Source organism: Rhinopithecus roxellana, chromosome 14, assembly GCF_007565055.1.
Source record: "Rhinopithecus roxellana isolate Shanxi Qingling chromosome 14, ASM756505v1, whole genome shotgun sequence".
Taxonomy (NCBI): Eukaryota; Metazoa; Chordata; class Mammalia; order Primates; family Cercopithecidae; genus Rhinopithecus; species Rhinopithecus roxellana.
Genome location: NC_044562.1, coordinates 97,441,891 through 97,464,492, shown reverse-complemented (window position 1 = coordinate 97,464,492; position 22,602 = coordinate 97,441,891). Strand labels below are relative to the sequence as shown.

Genomic DNA, 22,602 nt, shown 5'->3' with positions numbered 1-22,602 from the left:
TTTGTCAAAATAATCAGGCCAGGCGCAGTGGCTCATGCCTGTAATCCCAGCACTTTGGGAGGCTGAGGTGGGCGGATCACCTGAGGTCAGGAGTTTAAGACCAGCCTGGCCAACATGGTGCAACCCCATCTCTACAAAAATACAAAAATTAGCCGGGCGTGATGGCGGCTACCTGTAATCCCAGCTACTCGGGAGGCTAAGGCGGGAGAATCACTTGAACCTGTGAGGCGGAGGGTGCAGCAAGCCGAGATCACTCCATTGCACTCCAGCCTGGGCGACAGTCTCAAAAAAAAAAAAATTGGCTATATGTGCGTGGGTCTGTTCCTGAACTCTGTTCTTTCCATTTGTGTGTTCATCCTTTTGCTAATGCCACACTGTCTTGGCTACTATAAATTGGAAAGTAGTGTGAATCCCTCAACTTTGTTCTTTTCCAACTTGTTTTGGCTATTCTGGTTCCTTTAACTTTCATATAAATCTTTGAATTAGCTTGTAGTTATCAGCAAAATGTCCTGCCAAGATTTTGTGCCTAAACTTGTAAATCAGTTTGAGAAGAATTCACATCATAACAATATTGAATAGTTTTATCTGTGAACATAGTGTAATGCACTATTTAGGTCTTGATATTTTTATGGGTGTTTTGTATTTTTCAGTATAAAGATCATGTGCATCATCTTTTATTTAGATTTATACCAAAGCATTTTTGCAGGTGTTGGAATTATGACTGTTTAAAAATTTCTATTTCTAGTTTTTCATTTCTAGCATATAGAAATATAAATGAGTTTTGTATGTCGACCTTGCGTTTGCTGCCTTATTAAATTCATTAGTCGAGGAGTTTGATTCCTTGGGATTTTCTATGTAGAAAATCATGTCATCTGTGAATAGAGATGATTTTACTTACTTTATAATCTGTACGCTTTTTATTTCTTTTTTTTTCTTGCCCTACAGTACTAACTAGGTCTTCCACTACAGTATTGAATATGAGTGGTGAGAAATGTCTACCTTGCCTCATTCCCAGTCTTACGGCAGAAACATTCAGTCTTTCAGCATTAATTATGATGTGAGCTATAGGCATTTGTGTAGATGCTTTTTATCAGATTAAATGAATTCCCTCTCCTTGCTCATTTGCTGAGTTTTTCTAATGAATGAATATTGAATTTTGTCAAATGCTTTTTCTCCATTTATTGACATCATATCATATGGTTTCTCTTTAGTCTTTTGATATGGTGAATTTTAGTTATTGTTTTCTTTTCTTTTTTTTTTTTTTTTTTTGAGAGAGTCTTGCTCTGTCGCCTAGGCTGGAGTGCAGCGGTGAGATCTCGGCTTACTAAGCAAGCTCTGCCTCCCAGGTTCACGCCATTCTCCTGCCTCAGCCTCCTGAGTAGCTGGGACTACTGGTGCCTGCCACCACACCTGGCTAATTTTTTGTATTTTTAGTAGAGATAGGGTTTCACCATGTTAGCCAGGATGGTCTCGATCTCCTGACCTTGTGATCCGCCCGCCTCGGCCTTCCAAAGTGCTGGGATTACAGGCGTGAGCCACTGTGCCCGGCCTATTGTTTTCTTTAATGTTGAACCAGCCTTGTATTGATGAAATAAGCCATACTTGAACATAGTATCCTTTCTATATATTTTTGTTTTGTACATTTAAAAAATAGTAATTGAAATAGGTGTTGTTACTACTTGTGAGTACCAGAATCCATTGAAATGCCTTTAAATATCATGATCAATTTCATTTATGGATTTAGTCAACAAATACATGATAATTACTGTGTGCCAGGCATTATTCTAGTGCTGGAGATTAGAACATTGAGTTCTTGCACTTAAACTACGTTCTTTCCTAGATTGTGATATAATGTCAGGTAGCTATGAAGAGCAATAAAGCAGTGTAAGGGAATGGAGAATCATGAACCAAGAGGCCTGAAGCTATTTTAAATATGTTGGTCAGGGAAGGACCCTAATGAGGTGACCTTAGAAGAGAAACCAATGAAGTGAGGGAGCCAGCCATCTTATTTGGAAAAAAATTTTTCAGGCTGAGAGAATAGCAAACACAAAGTCCCTGTGTCAGAGACTTGCTTGGTGTGTTTCAAATATAGCATAGAGGCCAGTGTTTCTGGAGTGTAGTAATTCATGGAAAGAGTTGTAGAAGGCAAAGTAGTCAGGAACCTGATAATACCAATTTTGTAGGCTGTAGTAAGGACAACTTTGGATTTTAAATATACTGGCAACCACTCATTTTCTCACCAGGTATTTGTTGGGCATCTTCTGTGTGTCAGATAGATTTGCATGTTGAGGATACAGTAGTTAATAAAACTGTTCAAAAATCCAAGCCTTTATAGAGCTTAGAAGTGTTAGTGGTAAGTGTAGTTGTTTATATAATATGAAGGTCATCAGAAGTGGTAGTTTAGAATATTCAGTTGGGAAACATTGTTATATAAAATGATTATATATCTAGATAATTTAAATAATTGGAAGAAATGTACTTATATTTTATGGTAAAACCATACTGAACATAATTTAATCTTTTTTATTTATAGGAGGCATAGCTATTTTCATTAGTTTCTTTTGGTTGCAAAGTAGAGAGACTTATTTAGGCTAGGTTAGGCTAGGTTTGGAAATCGCAGAATAAGAGCTATGATATGTCCAGGTCTTTCATAGACTAGAACTTAAAAGACTTCATATCCAAGTGTATTCATTATTTATTACTATGTAATATATTACCCCCAAATTTAGTGGCTTAAATTACATACTATTTCATAATTTCTGTGGGTTGAGAATCTAGGCATGTAAGCTTAGCTGGGTGCCTCTGGCTCAAGGTCTCCATAAGGCTGTTGTTAATCAAGGTATTGGCTAGAGCAACAGTCATCTCAAGGCATTACTGGGAAGGATCTGTTTCTCAGATCACTCACATTGCTGTTAGCAGGCCTCAGATTCTTTGCTTTATGTTGGTTGAAGACATCGTTTCTTTACCATGTTGGTCTTTCCAGTTCATAACATGGCAGCTGGCTTTCCTGAATAAGCGAGGTGGCCAGATGGAAGCCAGTCTCTTTGTAACCTAATCTCAGAAGTCATCTCATCACCTCTGCTACGTTTTCATTAAAAGTGAGTCACTAAATCCAGTCCTTATTCTAGGAGAGGATTAAACAAGGGCATGAACACTAAGAGGGTGGGGATTATTAAGGTCATTTTGGAAGCTACTTATCCTACCAGTAAGGCCTAGAAATCTCACCAGAGATTTTGTGTATATGTTTTTTTTCTAGTTCTCTACCATAAATGGGCCTTAGTCACTTTTAATCTTTGCATTTTTCCCCTTTCTCTTTTTGCTACGAATTGTATTTCTTAAATACTAATCTGCTTTTTTTTTTTTTTTTTGACAGGGTCTTGCTCTGTCACTCAAGCTGGAGTGCAGTGGCACTATCATTCTTTTTGTAGAGCCTGGATTTCACCATGTTGCCTAGGTTGGTCTCGAAGTCCTGGGCTCAAATGATCCACCTCTTTGGCCTCCCAAAGTGCTGGGATTATAGGCATGAGCCACTGTGCCCAGCCATGTGCATTTTTTTTTTTTTTTTCTGAGACAGTGTCTTGCTCTGTTGCTCAGGCTGAAGGGCAGTGGTATAATCACAGCTCACTGCAGCTTCAACGTCCAGGCTCAAGTGATCTTCCTGCCTTAGCCTCTCAAGTAGCTGGTACCACTGGCACATGTCACCATACCTAGGACATTTTTTAGTATTTGTAGAGAAGAGGTCTCCCTATGTCATCCAGGCTGATCTCGAACTCCTGGGCTCAAGCAATCCTTCACCTTGACTTCCCAAAGTGCTCAGATTACAGGCATGAGCAACTGCACCCACCCTTTTTTCTCTACTTGTTATATTTAGCTTTTCCGTATCTTTATCCAGGGACTAAGATGAATTCTCCTGCCTTGTGATATTTCACCTTCTGTCCCTGCTGCTAGCTAGTTTGATTATATTCATAGTACTCTGTTCAGATTTTTGAGAGGGACAGGTGTGTGGTGTGGGAGATAAAGTTTAGTATCTTTTGAATATTGCTGTAACATCAACAAGAACTGTGATTAAAGCAGTTTGCCTCAGAGAACAATGTAGACACAATACTATTGTGGGTGTTTATTGATTAGAAGATACAGGTCTTTGAGTTGGTCACAGAACAACTTGAATCTTGGAAGACAGTTCCTAATGCTAGCTTGTTTTAGAATTGTTTTTCTATTTCCATAAAAGAAGAGTATAAACTGAAAAAAAAAATCTTTTTTTCTTTTTTCTTTTTTCTTTTTTTTTCATTTAGGATAAATGGGAATCTATTTGCTTATTTTCAAGGCATTATATAAAAGTGTATAAATTTTGAGACATACTGAATTTGGGGAAAACTCATAGAAATTACATTTTTTGAGACATACAATAAAGTATACATAAAAAAGTCTATGATTTTTTTCACTCAGTATTAACAACTATTAACATTTTTTCATTTTGCATTTAGTCTTTTCCTTTCAAGTAGTAAGATTTTGTAAGTTAAAATGCAAATCCCCTTAAACTATTACTTTTAGTTCTGTTTTATGGAACCTAACTTGATGCAACTACTGGTACAAGTTTGGTAGATATTTTTCTGGTTCACTTTTTATTTTTGCAGACAGACGTGAATGTATACATATATATGGTAAGGTTTTGTGTTTGTATTATATTTATATGGTACTATACTATATGTATTTTACAGTGTTCTTTTTTCTTTTTAACTTGATATTGTTTTTAAGGTCTTTCCGTGTTGATGCTTTAAGTCATTCCTTTTTAACTGCAATATAATATTCCATTACATTTTTTAAAATCTATTTTGTTATTGTTAGACATCTAGATTGTTTTGAAAGGATGTTTTGCCATTACAAGCATTACTCTTTGGTACCTGTGACAAACACATTTTCTACATTGTGGTCAAATTACTGAACCAATTTATGATCCCGATAGATATGAGAAGTCTTACATCTCATGATATGTATGTGATGTTTTCAGAAAAAAAAATCTGTATCGGTTTGGTGATTAGAAGACTGGGCTCTTGTTTTGTTAATCTATATTCCCCTGATTACTAGTATGATTAAGTCTGTGTTTAGTGACCATTTGGATGTCGTCATCTGTGAAGTGCCTGACTGCTCTATCTTTTGCTCATTTGTAGCAATTCCTCCTATAATCTGGATACTAGTATTTGTCTGATATATATGTTGCAAATATTTTCTCCTACTCTGTCATTTTGCTAGTAACCCCCCTTTTTTTTTGTTAATAGACATTGTTGTGCTTTTATTTTCTTCTTGATCATTTTTGTTGGACTTTGTAAAGAATCAGCTTTTGGTTTTGTGTTTTTAAGTAGGAATAAAGGAAGTAGAGTTATAACTAGCATTTGGGAACAGAAACAGTGCGAGTGTGTACATTTAAATGACTATCAACTATTATGTGTTGAAACAAAAATTATGGCATATCAAGGTTACAAAATACCAGGTATCTTTAAAAGGTTATAATTGTTGATGATGTACAATTATTTTACTAACTATTCAGGCTTCATAATGTTTAATGGTACTGGGTTGCCTTTTTCTGTGAATCAATATATGGATTTATACTTTTGATAATATGCAATGAAATTTGTTTAATTATGGGATAAATCTTTAGCGGTTATCTGACACTGTCTCCACTATTTTCTAGGCAGGAGTAATGCCTTCTGGTGCATATTCATTTGTGAAAAGGGTAAAATTGCAGATATTTTTAGAGGAAACATTGCATTAGGCAAGTTTTTACTATTACATATTTTTAACAGCTATGAAGTTATATGTTTTTAGTTCTGTTCACTTAGGTTGTCTTCTTCTTTTTTTTTTTTTTTTGAGTCTCACTCTGTTGCACAGGCTGGAGTGCATTGGCGTGATCTCTGCTTACTTCAACCTCTGCCTCCCGGGTTCAAGCGATTCTCCTGCCTCAGCCTCCCAAGTAGCTGGGATTACAGTTGCCCACCACCATGCCTGGCTAATTTTTATGTTTTTAGTAGAGACAGAGTTTTGCCACGTTGGCCGTGCTGAACTCCAACTCCTGATCTCAGGTGATCCGCCCACCTCAGCCCCCCAGAGTACTGGGATTACAGGGGTGAGCCACCACATCCGGCCTCACTTAGGTCTTCTTACACATTATTTATTGTATTTTAATTCTTGCTATTAATACCGTTCAGGCTGTGATGTTTAAATTCAGGAATAGAACTTTAGAGCAGTTTATTATATTTTATAAAGATAAGTAATTCGTATTTTTGAGTGAAAGTGTGCAATTGAGTCACATTTTCAATTGCTATTATCAGATTCTAGGCTGGAATTTTTTTTCTTTTGACTGTAACTAAATGTTGTTAAAAAATGGAATTCTGAGATGTAATTACATCCACAAATACTTGTTGGACACCTATTGTGTACTAGCAATGTGTAGCTTTAATTGGAGCTTTAGCTATTAGGCCCCCAGTCAGAGGGAAGAATAGCTTAATCTTTGTTGAAATAATGTTGAGAGTTGGGAGATGAAGGAGGAGTTTTGTTCCTTCATGTTTTAATCAGAAATATCGAACATGTTGCCCTTAGAAAAAAGTATAAGCATAAAATTTTTTTCTAGATATTTGACCATTTATTTTTACATTATTTTAGGTTTCCAGTACTTATCTACAGGAATCGCCATGACCCCAGCTCTGAGGGAGGCAACAGCAAAGGGTATCGGCTTTTCATCTTTGCCAAGTACCATGGAGTCTGACAAGATGCTCTACATGGAAAGTCCAAGAACTGTAGATGAAAAGCTAAAGGGAGACACCTTTTCTCAGATGCTTGGATTTCCAACTCCCGAATCTACTCTTAATACTAATTTTGTGAATTTAAAACATTTTGGCTCCCCTCAGTCTTCAAAACATTACCAGACTGTTTTTTTAATGAGATCTAATTCTACATTAAATAAATACAATGAGAATTATAAACAAAAGAAATTAGGGGAGCCCAGTTGCAATAAGCTGAAAAACATACTCTATAATGGCAGCAACATTCAGCTCAGTAAAATCTGTCTTTCTCATTCTGAAGAGTTCATCAAAAAGGAATCTTTATCAGATACCACGAGCCAGTGCATGAAAGATGTACAGATTATTTTGGATTCAAATATAACCAAAGACACTAATGTAGATAAAGTACAACTACAGAACTGTAAATGGTATCAAGAGAATGCACTTTTGGATAAAGTTACTGATGCTGAGATTAAAAAGGGTTTATTGCACTGTGCTCAAAAGAAAATTGTAGCTGGCCACTCAAATGTGTCTATTAGTTCTTCAGCTGCTGAAACAGAGGAGGAAGTAAATGCTCGTTTACTTCATTGTGTAAGCAAACAGAAAATTTTACTTAGCCAGGCTAGAAGAACTCAGAAACATTTGCAGATGCTCCTGGCAAAGCATGTTGTTAAGCACTATGGTCAGCAGATGAAATTGTCTATGAAACACCAACTCCCCAAAATGAAGACGTTTCATGAACCTACCACAATTTTGGGTAACAGTTTACCTAAATGCACTGAAATTAAGCCAGAAGTTAACACATTGACTGCAGAGAATAAATTGTGGGATGATGCAAAAAATGGCTTTGCACGGTGTACAGCTGCGGAAATCCAAAGATTTGCGTTGTCTGCTACAGGGCTGTTGTCTCATGTTGAAGAGGGTTTGGATTCCGATGCAACTGATAGCAGCTCTGATGACGATTTGGATGAATATACCCTTAGAAAAAATATGGCAGTGTAAGTGCAAAATTATTATTAGACTATTTTCTGTTCCATATATAGCAGCAATTATGTTAGTTTCCAGGTATGTTGACAAGAAATGGATTTTCTAAAATCTTGATGCTATACTCTTTTTTTTTTTTAATTTTTATTTTTGAGATGGAGTCTCGCTCTGTCACCCAGGCTGGAGTGTAGTGGTGCAATCCTGCTCATGGCAACTTCCGCCTCCTGAGTTCAAACAATTCTCCTGCTTTAGCCTCCTGAGTAGCTGGGGTTACAGGTGTGTGCCACCATACCCAGCTAATTTTTGTATTTTTAGTAGAGGCAGGGTTTCACCATGTTGGTTAGGCTGGTCTCGAACTCCTGACCTTGTGATCCACTCGCCTCGGCCTCCCAAAGTGCTGGGATTACAGGTGTGAGCCACCACACCCAGCCACCATAATCTTTTATGTTATAAAACTTTTGGTGAATTTTTAAAATGTTTTATTTGTTAAATTATTGTATGTGAGTATATACATACTATTTAAAAATAACTTTACCAAACTAGGAAAAACCCATACAGGAATAATGAAATTATTGAGCTATAAATAAGCATTTTTTCTATTCTTGAATAGGCTGTGGACAAGGCCTAATCTTTGTTTAAGTGATCTAGTTAATATGTGTATCTAACTGAAAAACCTTAGTCCGTACATACGGAGCCCTCATTGTCTTTGGGAGCGTATCAGTTGAGAGCACATGTGTGTTGACTTACTACTTTTTTTCCTTAACTCTCTACTCGTTGTACTCATAGCTTTCAGAACTGGCCTTTACCAACTCAGTTTTTGCTAGCTTAGTATAACTAAAAGAAAACTATAATGTCAGCTGTAAGATATCTATTGAATGCTTATAATGTGCTAGACACTAAGATTCAGTTGTGAGCAACATGTTCACAACCTCTGCCTTTTGGGGCATGTACTTGGGAGACAGGTATCACGATATTAAAAAATAAAAAGCAGAGAAAAGTAGTTTCAATTGTCACACCATGATAACACTACAGACCAGCTCTGTCCAATAGAAACTTCTGAGATGATGGATCTTTTATATGTATGCTATCCAATAGGCACTAGCCTTATGTGGATATTAAACACTTAAGATTTGGCCAGTGATACTAAGGAAATGAGTTTTTTATTTTACTTAATTGACTAAATTTTAATTGAAATGTTCAGATAAAGCATAATTTTTAATCTAGTTTTCAGGGAATCTATTACTGTTCCCAAATTAATATAAATTACTGTTGGTATATATGGCATTTTGGGCGAAAGAAGTCTGTCACGCATGGATACATACAGGGGAACAACACTTACTGGGGCCTTTTAAAGGGTGCAGGGTGGGAGGAGGGAGAGGATCAGGAATAATTAACTAATGAGCATTAGGGTTAAAACCTGGGTGATGAAATAATCTGTATAACAAACCCACATGACACAAGTTTATCTATGTAACAAACCTGCACTTGTACCCCAAACTTAAAAGTTAAAAAAAAACTTTTTCAAATTCTCAAAAATAAATGAGAATTACAGAATTGGAAACCAAACACATTGATGTTTACTAAGAAATGGAAGGTCAGTATATTAGTTTTTATAGTGAGAAATAAAATATAAAGCAAAGTGGGCATTCTAGTCTTCTAGTGTTCTGATATCCTGTAGTTGAAATTTGTTTGCATGTGGAATTTATAGTAGTTAATAAGCACAGATTATTTTTCTGGCTGGCATTGTGCTAGTTATTTAACATACGATATCTCATTTAATTCTTTCGACAACCCTAGCAGGTAGTTGTTATCCTTATTTCACTTAAGAAGAAACAGACTCAGCATGGGTTAAGTAACTTACCCATGGTTAAAAAGCCAAGTAAGTGGCAGAAACAGGATTTTGCTCACATATATGACTCTAAACACATGCTTATTTTCTTGTAACATGCTGTTTTCTCAACATTGCATCACTGATACTTATAGCTACAAGAATTATTAGGTACATGTGTTCTGAAAGAAGTCTGAAAGTTTACCAATACTTTTGAAGTATTTAAATATAATTTAGTGGGCACATTCAGTAAATTAAGTATTTTTTGTTGTTGAGAAGAACTAATGGAACAATTTGTCTTTTTTAAGCTAGAAACAAGAATAAGAAACTTTTGGTCAGGGTGTGGTGGCTCACGCCTATAATCCCAGCACTTTGGGAGGCCCAGGTGGCCAGATTGCTTGAACCCAGAAGTTCGAGACCAGCCTGGGCAACGTAGCAAAACCTCATCTATACAAAAAATACAATATAAAAATTAGCCCAGCATGGTGGTGTGCGCCTGTAGTCCCAGCTACCTGGGAGGCTAAGGCAGGAGAATTGCTTGAACCCAGGAGTTGGAGGTTGCAGTGAGTCCATATCACCTCCTTGCACTCCAGTCTGTGTTACGGGAGTAAAACCCATATCAAAAAACGAAAGAAAATTTTGTTTTCTCAGACCGTTTTGAACTATAATGTTATTTTCATTAGTAGTCCCTTCATTGATTTCCTATAGTGCTTAGTCTGCCATACAATTTGTCATTAAATTGTGTTTTGTCCTATACAGTTTGCTAATATATCTGTTAGTCTTAACCAATCCCTATTAAGGGTAGATACCACACTTTTTACTTTCTGATAATTTCTTTTTTTCTTTTTCTTTTTCTCTTTTTTTTTTGAGATGGAGTTTCGCTCTTGTTGCCCAGGCTGGAGTGCAATGGCGCGATCTTGGCTCACCGCAACCTCCGCCTCCTGGGTTCAAGCGATTCTCCTGCTTCAGCCTCCCAAGTAGCTGGGATTACAGGCATGCACCACCATGCCCAGGTAATTTTGTATTTTTAGTAGAGATAAGATTTCTCCATGTTGGTCAGGCTGGTCTCAAGCTCCTGACCTTAGGTAATCCGCCGACCTTGGCCTCCCAAAGTGCTGGGATTACAGGCGTGAGCCACTGTGCCCGGCCAACTTTCTGATAATTTCTTACCAAAGGCATATAAATTTTTATTTTTCAAAACATTTTGAGATTTACATTTATTTCTTGAATTTAGTGAGGCAACACTAAGTTTAGACATTTGTGTAAAACATACACAGAAATGGTGAAATTCAAATGATAGAAAAACTTTTATTTACAAAATAATGTACCTCCTATTTTTCACCAACTCTGCCAGTTTATTAGGTAAACTGAAGGAAAGTAACCTGGAAAAAATTGGGTTCTGGTTTGAAAAGTTTATTTCTCCTACTCTCTTTCTTTTTCCCATATTCAGCTAGAGGGGATTCAGAGACTCTAGACATAAATTTTAAGAAAATAATGAATCTAAGAAATTTAATATCAGTTCATTAAGGTAGGATTCTGGCCTCTTGCATTATTGGCCTCTTGATATTATGATTAATGTCTTGGTTGTTAAAGACCCACCTGAATTTTTAGAGGTCAAATAAACTTTGCTTTAAGGTTAAACTCATCTGATCTATACAAATCAATACTACTAAATTTATGTAACAGCTCTTTATATTTTTTATATCACTGAATTATTTGATACTTTTTTTGTTTTTGTTTTTTGGGTTTTCTTTAATACTTGAAATCTATTCAACATTTCTTGATTTCATATATCTTCCCATACATTAAATACAAAATTTTGTTTTGAATATTTTTGCTAACACTAGTAGATTTCTTGTGGGAAAGACTGTACTCAACATTATATTAATTTTGAAGTTGACTAAATATTAAGAACAAATGACATAACTTTATTTGTATCTCTTGGTGTGAATATAAAAGCAGTTTCTGTTTTTTAAAGTTGGAATTAATCAGTTCTATCTCAGGTCATTAAATTCATATTTAAATATAAAATATCCTTATAAGTTTATTTTTGTTATTTTCTTCTCTACGTTTGTGAAGAGTTTTCAAATCTACATGAGTATTTTTAATGTATAAAGTTCAGAGTGAAACTTTAAACATAAAATACTAAGTAAACAGATGCATTTTGTGGTTCTAAATTTTTAAGTGAGTGCTAACACAAATTTTCATTGTCTTTATTGAATATGTTGATTTCTTAACTTAAATTATAAGATCCAGAGTGATAAATACTAAAGTTGACTTCAACTTAATTTTAAGCAGCTTGAGTGTTAGTACTACTCTTTCATCGTATAGCCTAGTATTGTCTTCTGTTTAATGATTGCTTGGTATTTGTTGAGTGAATGAATGACTATTTCTGTATTTGTATATGTAGTTGTAAAGACATAAACATTGAGGCTGGCAATCTGAAATTTCTCTCTTCTATATATGGTTTTTAAAAATTTCATTGTGGAGTTGCATTGTGTTTACTTAATGTTTTTTCCATTCCTTCCTTTGTTTCTAATATTAAACTGGCCACAGGATGTTTCTTGTACAGCATAGACCTTCCCATGAATGTTCAATGACTGAATAAATGAAATATACCAAAATATGAGCATTTAAAAGTAATGATTTTATTACAATATTCAATGTTTGCAATTTTTAAAGTTGATAAGTAAAATGCATTTATTTACCTTAAAAATTTTAGATTATATTAATATTATATGCCTTCTATTTTTCTTTGAGTCAGTAGCCCTAATAGGAAAAATTGATCAGGAAGTTAGCTGTGAAGGAATATAATTGTTTTAGAAAATTGGATACTATTCACATTAGTCATTACAATTACCTTTTTTTTTTTTAAATATATATTTGGCTTGACTTTTTTACTTTTCCTTCAAAAATGTAGTAGGCAATAAATTAGTTCATAATAATATTACTAATGGACTTTAATTCATAATGATGTTACTAATTGACTTTAATAGTAACTTTTGGTTGAGAGGCCAGTATGCATTCGAAGTAAAAGAAAGTCACTTTCCTTTGGAAAGCATAGTAGGGAGACTTTGTTTTTTGTAGGTTTAAGATATAGTCCTTCCATTGTAATATGAATGGATTTTTGCCTCCAATGTTCTTTTTATTTGTCCAGTAAGGTCCATGAGCACTGAACTGGTTAAATGTGAGAGGATGTGGGTGAGTCACTGACAAAAGTTGGCTGCGATTATGTTATTTCTCATCTGATGGTAGAACCATAGAATTCTAGCATTTCTTTTCTTTTTTTCCTGGGGAATGAGGATCAGTTACATTTTTCCAGGCTGCATTTTGGGGAAGCACAGATTTTGACACAGGCATGTTTTAATTTTCCAAGGGTTGTGGAAAATGAAGAAATAATGCTGCTTGTCTTATTCCAGGAAACTTACCAATATCTTCCAAATCACACAATTGTTTCAAATGTTGGGAAAAAAAAATCCCACTCTTTCCCTAAATTGGTCACCATATATTCAAATTTTCTTAAAGTTTTTACTTAGATATGTAAATAAGCAGACTTGATTAAGGGAATTCTTTTCAACAGATTTAGGCATTCACCAAAGAAGAAAGTGGAATTGTTGATGTTTAGTAAGAGCTGTTGGGAGACTCTTTCCAGATTAAAAAATAGAAAATAATTAATTTTTTGCAGACCCATAGAAATGAATACTCATGGTTTTGTTCTTGCTTTCCTGCTTTGCTAATGGAAAGGAAAAGAACTGAAAAGCAAGATGATCCAGTATTTCCCTTTGAGGAATTGGATAAATAGGAGTAGAAACTCAGTGCCAAGATTCAAAGGGCAAAGAGACTGATAACATTTCATTATTAATTGTAAACAAGAGTAACTTTGTATTTGTATAATGTGGAGTTTATAGGTTTTTTTTGTGTTTGTTATCTTTTTTTTTTTTTTTTTTTTTGAGACGGAGCCTCGCTCTGTCGCCCAGGCTGGAGTGCAGTGGCCGGATCTCAGCTCACTGCAAGCTCCGCCTCCCGGGTTTACGCCATTCTCCTGCCTCAGCCTCTGGAGTAGCTGGGACTACAGGTGCCCACCACCTCGCCCGGCTAGTTTTTTTGTATTTTTTAGTAGAGACGGGGTTTCACCATGTTAGCCAGGATGGTCTCGATCTCCTGACCTCGTGATCCGCCCGTCTCAGCCTCCCAAAGTGCTGGGATTACAGGCTTGAACCACCACGCCCGGCCTGTATTTGTTATCTTTTTTTATTCCCTGCATGTCTGACAGATGGGAGAAGTTGAATTTTGTTTTATTTTGTTTATAAGGAAAACAAAAAGTTGAGTGAATTCTAGGGAATTTGCAAATGATACTTAAATGAAAGAATCTTTTCCTTTCTGTGGGAGAAGTGGAAGGGAAGTAAAGGGCAGAAATTCAAAAGTGTAATTGTGAATGGACTAGTAGCTAAAAATGGGAAAGAAATATTTTATTTATTTTTGTTTTTATTTTTAGAGACAAGGTCTCAACTCTGTTGCCCAGGCTGGAGTACAGTGGCGTAGTCATAGCTCACTGCAGTCTGAACTCTTCAGCTCAAGGGATCCTCCTGCCTGAGTAGCTAGGACTACAGATGTGTGCCATCATGACTGGCTAAATATTAAAAATTTTTTTATAGAGACAAGGTTTAGCTATGTTGCCCAGGATGGTCTTGAATTCCTGGCCTTAAGCTGTCTTCCTGCCTTGGCCTCCCAAATTGCTGGTATCATAGCATGAGCTACCATGCCCAAGCAAGAAATATTGTCTACTGTGGCATGTGGACATCTTTGAGGGAAGTAGTACTTCAATTAAAATAAGCTCATTTGTTTTTAAAAAGGTTTTTTTTTTTTTTTTTTTTTTTTTTTTTTTTTTTGCAACGTGATGTTTAAAAGACTACATGTATACTAGATTTTCTCTCAGTGTTGCTAGTTAGTTAATGGCAAAGCTGGGATTTTCGCCTGGATCCTTTAACTCCCATTTAAGGCTGTACTTCTATATCTATAGACTTTAGCTGGCTTAGGCCAAAGTTAAATTGACTGAGTCATTTTCAACATCCACGTAATGAAAAGCAAAAAAAAGTGTTTTGTTTTCAAAGGAAAATTAAGATATTACTATAAAGTTGAAGTTTTTGATGAAATAAAGCATCAGATTGCTTGTATATATATGAATTTCTTTAAATCTTCCTATAAATCAGTGACTCACAATCCTCTCGTCTTCACCCCAACACATGTGAGGATGACCAAGTAAATAACTGTTTTGATTGCCTTGATTCTCACAGGCTGGGGAGAGGTGGAGAAACTCATCCTCTTGGACCATATTGCTTAGAAAAGTCTACAGGTGATCATAACATAATTTTCTTTGAGACTTCTATATAATATGTATCACTTAAATGTTCTATATACCTTTATTTAAAAATAAACCACCTTCATAGATGAAACAAAATGGCATTTATGTCCTGTATGGAGAAAGCAGACTAGTAAAGCCCGTTTGCAGAAGTTATACAAGTGTTAATTGTATTTGTCATCGGAAGTGATCACCTTTGTTTCCCTAATTTTGACAAGAAAGCATAGCTCAGCTGAGTTATATAAGCAAGATAGTCGAATAGGAGATACCAGTCTTCATTCCCAAACAAAAAACAAGAAGTATCTTTCCGTGATTGAAAGTAACCTTGGGAGGGCTCAAATGTTTAAGTACGAATCTGCAGCAACATAGTGGAGTGAACAAACAAACAAAAATCCGGAGGATAACTGCACAGAAAGGATAGCTGGGGAGACTGGCATACCTGAGACATCTGGAGATGGCTAGAAACAAAGAAGGGTGGGGGCTATCAGTATCAGGCACTTGGTGGGTGCTACCATAGTCACCACTGGCCACAACATCAGTATCTTTTGCCATTGAGGTGATCAACAGCCATCACCACTGTGGATCCCTAGAGAGGAAGATGTGGTTGCACCCCCTACCCCCACCACCGCCTCCAAGAAGGAGCTGCGTTTCCAGAATTGGGACCACCACCCTCCCAATCCTAACATGAGCCCCAGACTCTAGAGCTTCAACTGCCCCATGCATGCCCACACACCAGACCTTGGCTCCATGACCACATATCCACATTCCAGACTCTGTCCCACTGTGCACACTCTCACTTCAAACACAAGAGCCATCATGGCTGTAGACTAGCCTCAATCCAAGCCTTGGAGCCCAGGTTGCTTTGCTATGAACGTTGGCTCCATTGCCACTCTTTCAACATCTGTGCCTCTGACATCTGAGCCATCATCACATTGTACTAGCCTAATCCTTGGACCCCAGAACCTTTGTAATTCCCTGTATGCCCATGCCTCAGAAACAAGAACCACTGCCTTTATGGAATAATCTGTACCCTGGGCCCTGGAGCTGTGGTTTCTCTGTCTATGAAACTACTACTACCACAGTGAGTGAGTCCATGCCCCAGACCCCGGAAACACTGTGGCTCTGTGTGTGCTGCTGCTTTGGATCTCAGCCCCCTGGCAGCTCCAAAAGCAGTCACATCTTGCTAACATGAGAATGGGGGAAACTGCACTCTGGATATGGGTGCCATCTCAGCCCTAGACCCTGGGGCCGTGGTTCCTACACATGCCCATGCTCCAGAATCCAAATTGTTGGCTGTTTCATGGATGCCTCATACGAGATACCATTGCTGCCACCACTGCAAATGCACCTGCAAGTTAGACCCAGTGCCAAGAGGGATTCCACTGGCCACAACTTTCCTGGTAGGAGAAAAAGAGATCACGAGGACTGACCCCACCAGTCTTCATGACTGGAGCACCCAATAGCCCTTGCTGCTGCTGTAGACAGTGGCATGCTGAGGATCCCTGTGATCTTTGGCAGTGCTAACATCAGTTGATAGAGCTGTACAGAGATTATGCTGCTATGCCCTTAGTGGAGTCAGAAGTGTCACATTGCACCCAGCTGTTGTCCTCACACCCACTTGAAGTCGAGTTTTTTTCCCCACTGAAACCAGTATATGAAGTCAGAAGGAGGTGACTGCTTCATCAACTATGCAGACATTAATTCAAAGTAACAAGCAACATGAAAAGCCAAAGAAGCATAACACCACCAAAGAACATGATAATTTTGCAGGAACTAACCCTAAAGAAATAGAAGATCTATGAATATCTTGGCAGATAATTCAAAATGATTCTTTTAAGGTGGCTCAGTAAAATACCAGAGAACACAGAGGAGCAATTCAACAAAATCAGGAAAACAATACAGAAATAAAACGAGAAGTTTAACAGAATGATTGAAATTATTTAAAAAAAAAAAAGGTAACTAGGCAAAATTCTGGAGCTGAATATAAACTGAAGAAAGTGAAAAATGCAACAGCATCAGCAGCAGAATTGATCAAGCAGAATAAAGAATCTGTGAACTCAAATACAGGTTATTTGAAAATATCCAGTCAGAGAAGGAAAAATAATGAAAAGGAGTGAAGAAAGCCTGTGCAATTTATGGGAAATCCTCAAGAGAGCTAATGTTCACATTATAGCAATTAAGGAAGGAGAAGAGAGAAGGGGTAGAAAGTATTTGTAAAGATATAATGACTGAAAACATCACAAATCTAGGGAGAGATACCACATTGAGGTAAAGGAGGGTCAAAGGTCTCCAGTCATTTTCAAACCAAAGACCACATGTAGCATATTATCGTCAAACTCAAAAATCACAGACTATTGAAAATAGCAAGAGAAAATCTTCACATACAAGGGAGCCCTCAGGAAGTTATCTGCACATTTCTAAGCAGAAACTTTGTAAGCCCGGAAAGTGTGGGATGATATATTCAAAGTGTTGGGGGGGGGGGGGACCTGCCAACCAGGAACACTTTACCCAACAAAACTGTCCTTCAGAAAGGGAGAAAGATGACTTTCCCAGACAAACAAAATCTGAGAAAGTTCATCATCACTAGACCTGCCTTACAAGAAATGGTAAAGAGAATTCTTCAGGCTGAAAAAAACAGAATGCTAATTAGGAACATGAAAACATATGAAAGTGTAAAACTCACTGGTGATAGTGAGGAAATAGTCAATTCAGAATACTCTAATGTAATGGTGGTATATAAATCACTTACGTTTTTATAATTAAAAGACAAAGCTATTAAAAATAGCTACAATAATTTGTCATAGGATGTACAATATGAAAAGATGTAAATTGTGATATCAAAAGCTAGAATAGGAATAAAATTATAGAGATTTAGTATATGAAATTGAAGTTATTATCAGCTTGAAATAGACTCCTAATAACTATGAATTGTTCTCAAGCCTCATTGTAACCACAAAGCAAAAACCTATAGTAGATATACAAAAGATGAAGAGAAAGGAATCCAGGCATATAATTACAGAAAATCACCAAATCACAAAGGAAGACAGCAAGAGAGGAAGAAAGGAACAAAGAATCTGATTTAAAAAAAACAGGCCAGGTGCGGTGGCTCACTCCTGTAATCCTAGCACTTTGGAAGGCTGAGGCGGGCGGATCATGAGGTCAGGAGATCAAGACCATCCCAGCTCACACAGTGAAACCCCGTCTTTGCTAAAAATACAAAAAAATTAGCCGGGCATAGTGGCGGGCGCCTGTAGTCCCAGTTACTCTGGTGGCTGAGGCAGGAGAATGGCGTGAACCCAGGAGGTGGAGCTTGCAGTGAGCGGAGATTGCGCCACTGCATTCCAGCCTGGGCAACAGAGCCGGACTCTGTCTAACAACAACAACAAAAAATTTAAAAAAATTGTGAACACAAAGGCAATAATAAACCTTTACCTATCAACAATTGCCTTAGATATAAATGTATTAAATTATCCAATTTAAAAACATATTGTCAGTGAATGGATTTTTTTTAACACCCAGCTAGCTATATGTGCCCTGTAAGAGGCTCACTTCAAGTATAAGGACACACCCAGACGAAAAGTGAAGGAATAAAATATGGTATTCCATGCAAATGGAAACCGAAAGAGAGCAGGGGTGGCTACATGTATATCAGAAAAAATACACTTTAGGTCAAAACATGTAAAAAGAGACAAAAAGGTAAGTATATATTGATAAAGATGCCAGTTTGTTAAGAGGATAGTACAGTATAAACGTATGTAACCAATATCAAATAATCTAAATATATAAAGCAAATATTAATCGATCTGAAGGAAGAAATAGACTGCAATACAATAATAGTAGGAGACTTTAATACCCCACTTTGAACAATGAATAAATCATCCAGACAGAAAATCAAAAGGAAGCATTGGGCTGGAACTATAGTTTATGCCAAATGGACCTAACAGACATATATAGAATATTTCATCCAACATCATAAGACACATTGTTTTCAAGTGCATGTGGAACATTCTTCAGGATTGATCATATCTTAAGCCCCAGAACAAATCTTAACCAACATGATTGAAATCATATCAAGTATTTTTTCCAACCAAAATGGTATGAAATTAGAAATAAGTAACAGGAGGAATTTTGGAAAATTCACGAATATGTGGAAATTAAGCAAAATGTTTCTGAAAAGCCAGTGGATTAATGAGTAAATTTAAAGAGAAATTTTAAAATAGCTTGAGAGAAACGAAAATGGAAACACAGGGTACAAAACTATGGGATGCAGCAAAAGGAGTTCTAATAAGGAAATTTTGTAACAATAAACACCTACATTAAAAAAGTCATCTCAAACAACATTATACTTCAAGGAAGCAGAAAAGGAAGAACAAACTAATCCCAAAATTAGTACAAAGAAGGAAATAGATCAAAGCAGAAGATATTAGAAAAACAATAGAAAAGATCGATGAAACCAAGAATTGATTTTTTTGTAAAGATAAGCAGAATTGACAAACCTTAGCTACAGTAAGAAATGAAAAAAGACCCAAATATATAACATCAGAAATGAAAAAGAAGACATTACAGCTGATACCACAGAAATATAATGGATCATAAGAGACTATTACGGAACATATCTATGCCAACAAATTGCATAACCTATAAATGCATAAATTCCTAGACACATAGACTCTAACATGAATCATGAAGAAACAGAAAATTGGAACTAACCAATAGGAAATAAAGAAATGAAAACGTAATAAAGACCCCCGTCAAAGGAAAGCCCAGTACCCGATGACTTCAGTGTACTCAAAAAAAATTTAAAGAGGAGGGAATACTTTCAAACTCATTTTATGAGGCCAGCATTACTCTGATACCAAACCCAGAAAAGGACACTGTGAGAAAAAAACAAACAAACAAAAAAAAAAAACAAACAAAAGAAAAAGCAGATTATAGGCCAGTGTCCTTTGTGACTATCCTTGCCGAAATACTAACAAACTGAATTTAACTATACATTAAAAGGATCATTCACCACAGTCAAGTGGAATTTATTCCTGGGATGCAAGGATGGTTCCACATATACAAATCAATAAATAGGATACACCACATTGATAGAATGAAGGACAAAAAACATATTCTTATCTCAATACATTTGCAGCAAAAGGATTTGACAGAATTCAGACTTTCACCAAATTAGGTATTGAAGGAATGTACCTCTACCAATAAAGGCCATATATGATATGAATTGGGTTAACATTCAATTTAGTGGCAAAAACTTGAAACCTTTTCCTCTAAGACCATTTCAGTCTGCTTGGGCTGCTATAAGAAAATACCTTAGACTCAGTAACTTATTAACAACAGAATTTTTTTACAGTCTGGAGGCTGGGAAGTCCAAGACCAAATTGTCAGCAGATTCAGTGTCAGGTGAGGGCTTGTTCTTTACTTCATGTTGGCATCTTCTGCCTCTCTTCTTACATGGTGGACAGGGAAAAGAAGCTTCCTCAGGCCTTTTTTATAAGGGTATTAATCTCATGATAAAGGTGGAGCCTAATCACCTAATCGTTTCCAAAGGCCCAACCTCTTAAGGCCGCCACACTGGGAACTGGGTTTTAACACATGAATTTTGAGGACACAGTGTTCAGATCATACCACCTACTCTGACCATTCTATTCAAGATATACTGGAATTGCTAGATAGGTTCGTTAGGCATAAAAATAAATAAGAGAGAAAAAGAAAGGAAAGAAAAGAAGAAAGGAAGAAAAGAAAGACAAACGAGAAAGAAAGAAAAGGAAGAGGAAGGGAGGGAGGGAAGGAAGAAAGAAAAAGGAAGAAAAAGGAAAGAAGAGGAAGGGAGAAGGGAAAGAGAGGAAGAGAGAGGAAAGAAAAGAAAAAAGCATCCAAATCAGGGAAAGGAAGAAGTTAAATTTTCTTTGCAGATGACATCTTAGAGATAGAAAACTGTAAAGACCCCATCAAAACAATGTTAGAAATACATTAATTAGAGTTTCAGGATATAAAATCAATCTACAAAGATATGTATTATTTCTATACACTAATATTAAGCTGTCCAAAAGAAACCATCCTACTTAAAATGGTAAAATACTTAGGAATAAATTTAACCATAGTGGTGAAAGATCTGTACACCAACAACTAAACATTGATGAAAAAATGGAAAAAGAGACAAATGGAAAAACATCCTGTGTTCATGGATTGGAAGAATTGTTAAAATGTCCATACCACCCAAAGCGATCTACAAATTCTATATAATTACTATCAAAATTCCACTGGTATTTTCCATAGAAATGGGAAAAAAATTCTAAAATTTATGTAAAACCAAGCAAGACCCCACGAACCAAAGCAACCTTGAGCAAAAAGAACAAAGCTGGAGACACCTTATTACCTGACTTCAAAATACGTTAAGAAAACTATAATAATCAAAACAGCATGCTACTGGAATTAAAAGCACACATATACCTATGAAACAGAAGAGAGAGCCTAGAAATAAATCCATGCATTTATGGCCAATTATTCTTTAACCAAGATGCTATGAGCACACAATGAGGAAGGGATAGCCTTTTCAACAGTGTTGGGAAAATTGGTTATCTACATATCAGAGAATGAAATTGGACCCTTATCTTGCCCTGAATTCACACATCAACTTGAGGTGATGGAAGACTTCAACATAAGACCTGAAACTGTAAAACTACTAGAATAAAACAGAGAAAAAGCTTCTCGACATTGGTGTTGGCAAATATTTTTTGGATATGCACTCCAAAGCACAGGTAACAAAAGCAAAAGTAGACAAATGAAATTGCATCAAACTAAAAGAGTTTGACACAGCAAAAGAAACAGCAGAGTGAAGAGACAACCTATGAATGGGAGAAAATATTTGCAAACTATACATCTGAAAAGGGGGGATTTCCAAAGTACATATGGAAGTTAAACTACTCCATAGTTAGAAAACAAATAACCTGATTAAAAAATGGGCAAAGGGGCCAAGGAGGCGTAGGCTGGTGGATTGCTTGAGCTCAGGAATTTGAGACCAACTTGGGTAACATGTCAAAACCCCATCTTTACAAAGAAATACAAAAATAGCCAGGCATGGTGGTGTGCACCTGCAGTTCCAGCTACTCAGGAGACTGAGATGGGAAGATCACTTGAGCCCAGGAGGTTGAGGTTGCAGTGAGCCAAGATCGCGCCACTGCACTCCATCCTGGGTGACAGAGTGAGACCCTGAATAAAAAATAAAAAATAAAAAAAGTATACAAATGACCAAGACATAGCTGAGAAAGTGCTCAACATCACGAATCATCAGGGAAATACCAATTAAAACTACAATGAGATACCGTCTCACACCTATTAAAATGGGTATTACAAGAAAGACAAAGAATAACAAATGTTGGAGAGGATACAGATAAAAGGAAACTCTTGTACACTGTGGGAATGTAAATAAGCACAGATATTACAGAAAATGGTAAGGAGGTTTCTCTGGAAATTTAAAATAGAATTACCATATGACCCAATAATCCTACCTCTGAGTATATATCAAAAGGAAATTAAATCAGTATGTTGAATTGACACCTGCACTCTCATGTTAATACTCATTTACAGTGGCCAAAATATGCAATCAAACTGTGACCACTGACAGATGAATATATAAGGAAAATGTAGTGTGT

General features: G+C 36.4%; 1 protein-coding gene across 5 annotated transcripts in view; it reads left to right on the top strand.

Annotated features, from left to right (window-relative positions):
- Window positions 1-22,602, top strand: part of KANSL1L (KAT8 regulatory NSL complex subunit 1 like) — a 146,622-nt gene that overhangs the window by 10,573 nt on the left and 113,447 nt on the right. For 4 of the 5 annotated variants that reach the window (XM_010354928.2, XM_010354925.2, XM_030916042.1 and 1 more), the window contains exon 2: window positions 6,658-7,774. In XM_010354928.2, the coding sequence (XP_010353230.1) occupies window positions 6,687-7,774 (1,088 nt within the window). In that variant the 5' untranslated portion in view covers window positions 6,658-6,686. Of the gene's footprint in view, window positions 1-6,021; window positions 6,078-6,657; window positions 7,775-22,602 lie in introns of those variants that run through there. The other variant, XM_010354924.2, reaches the window with a different exon arrangement.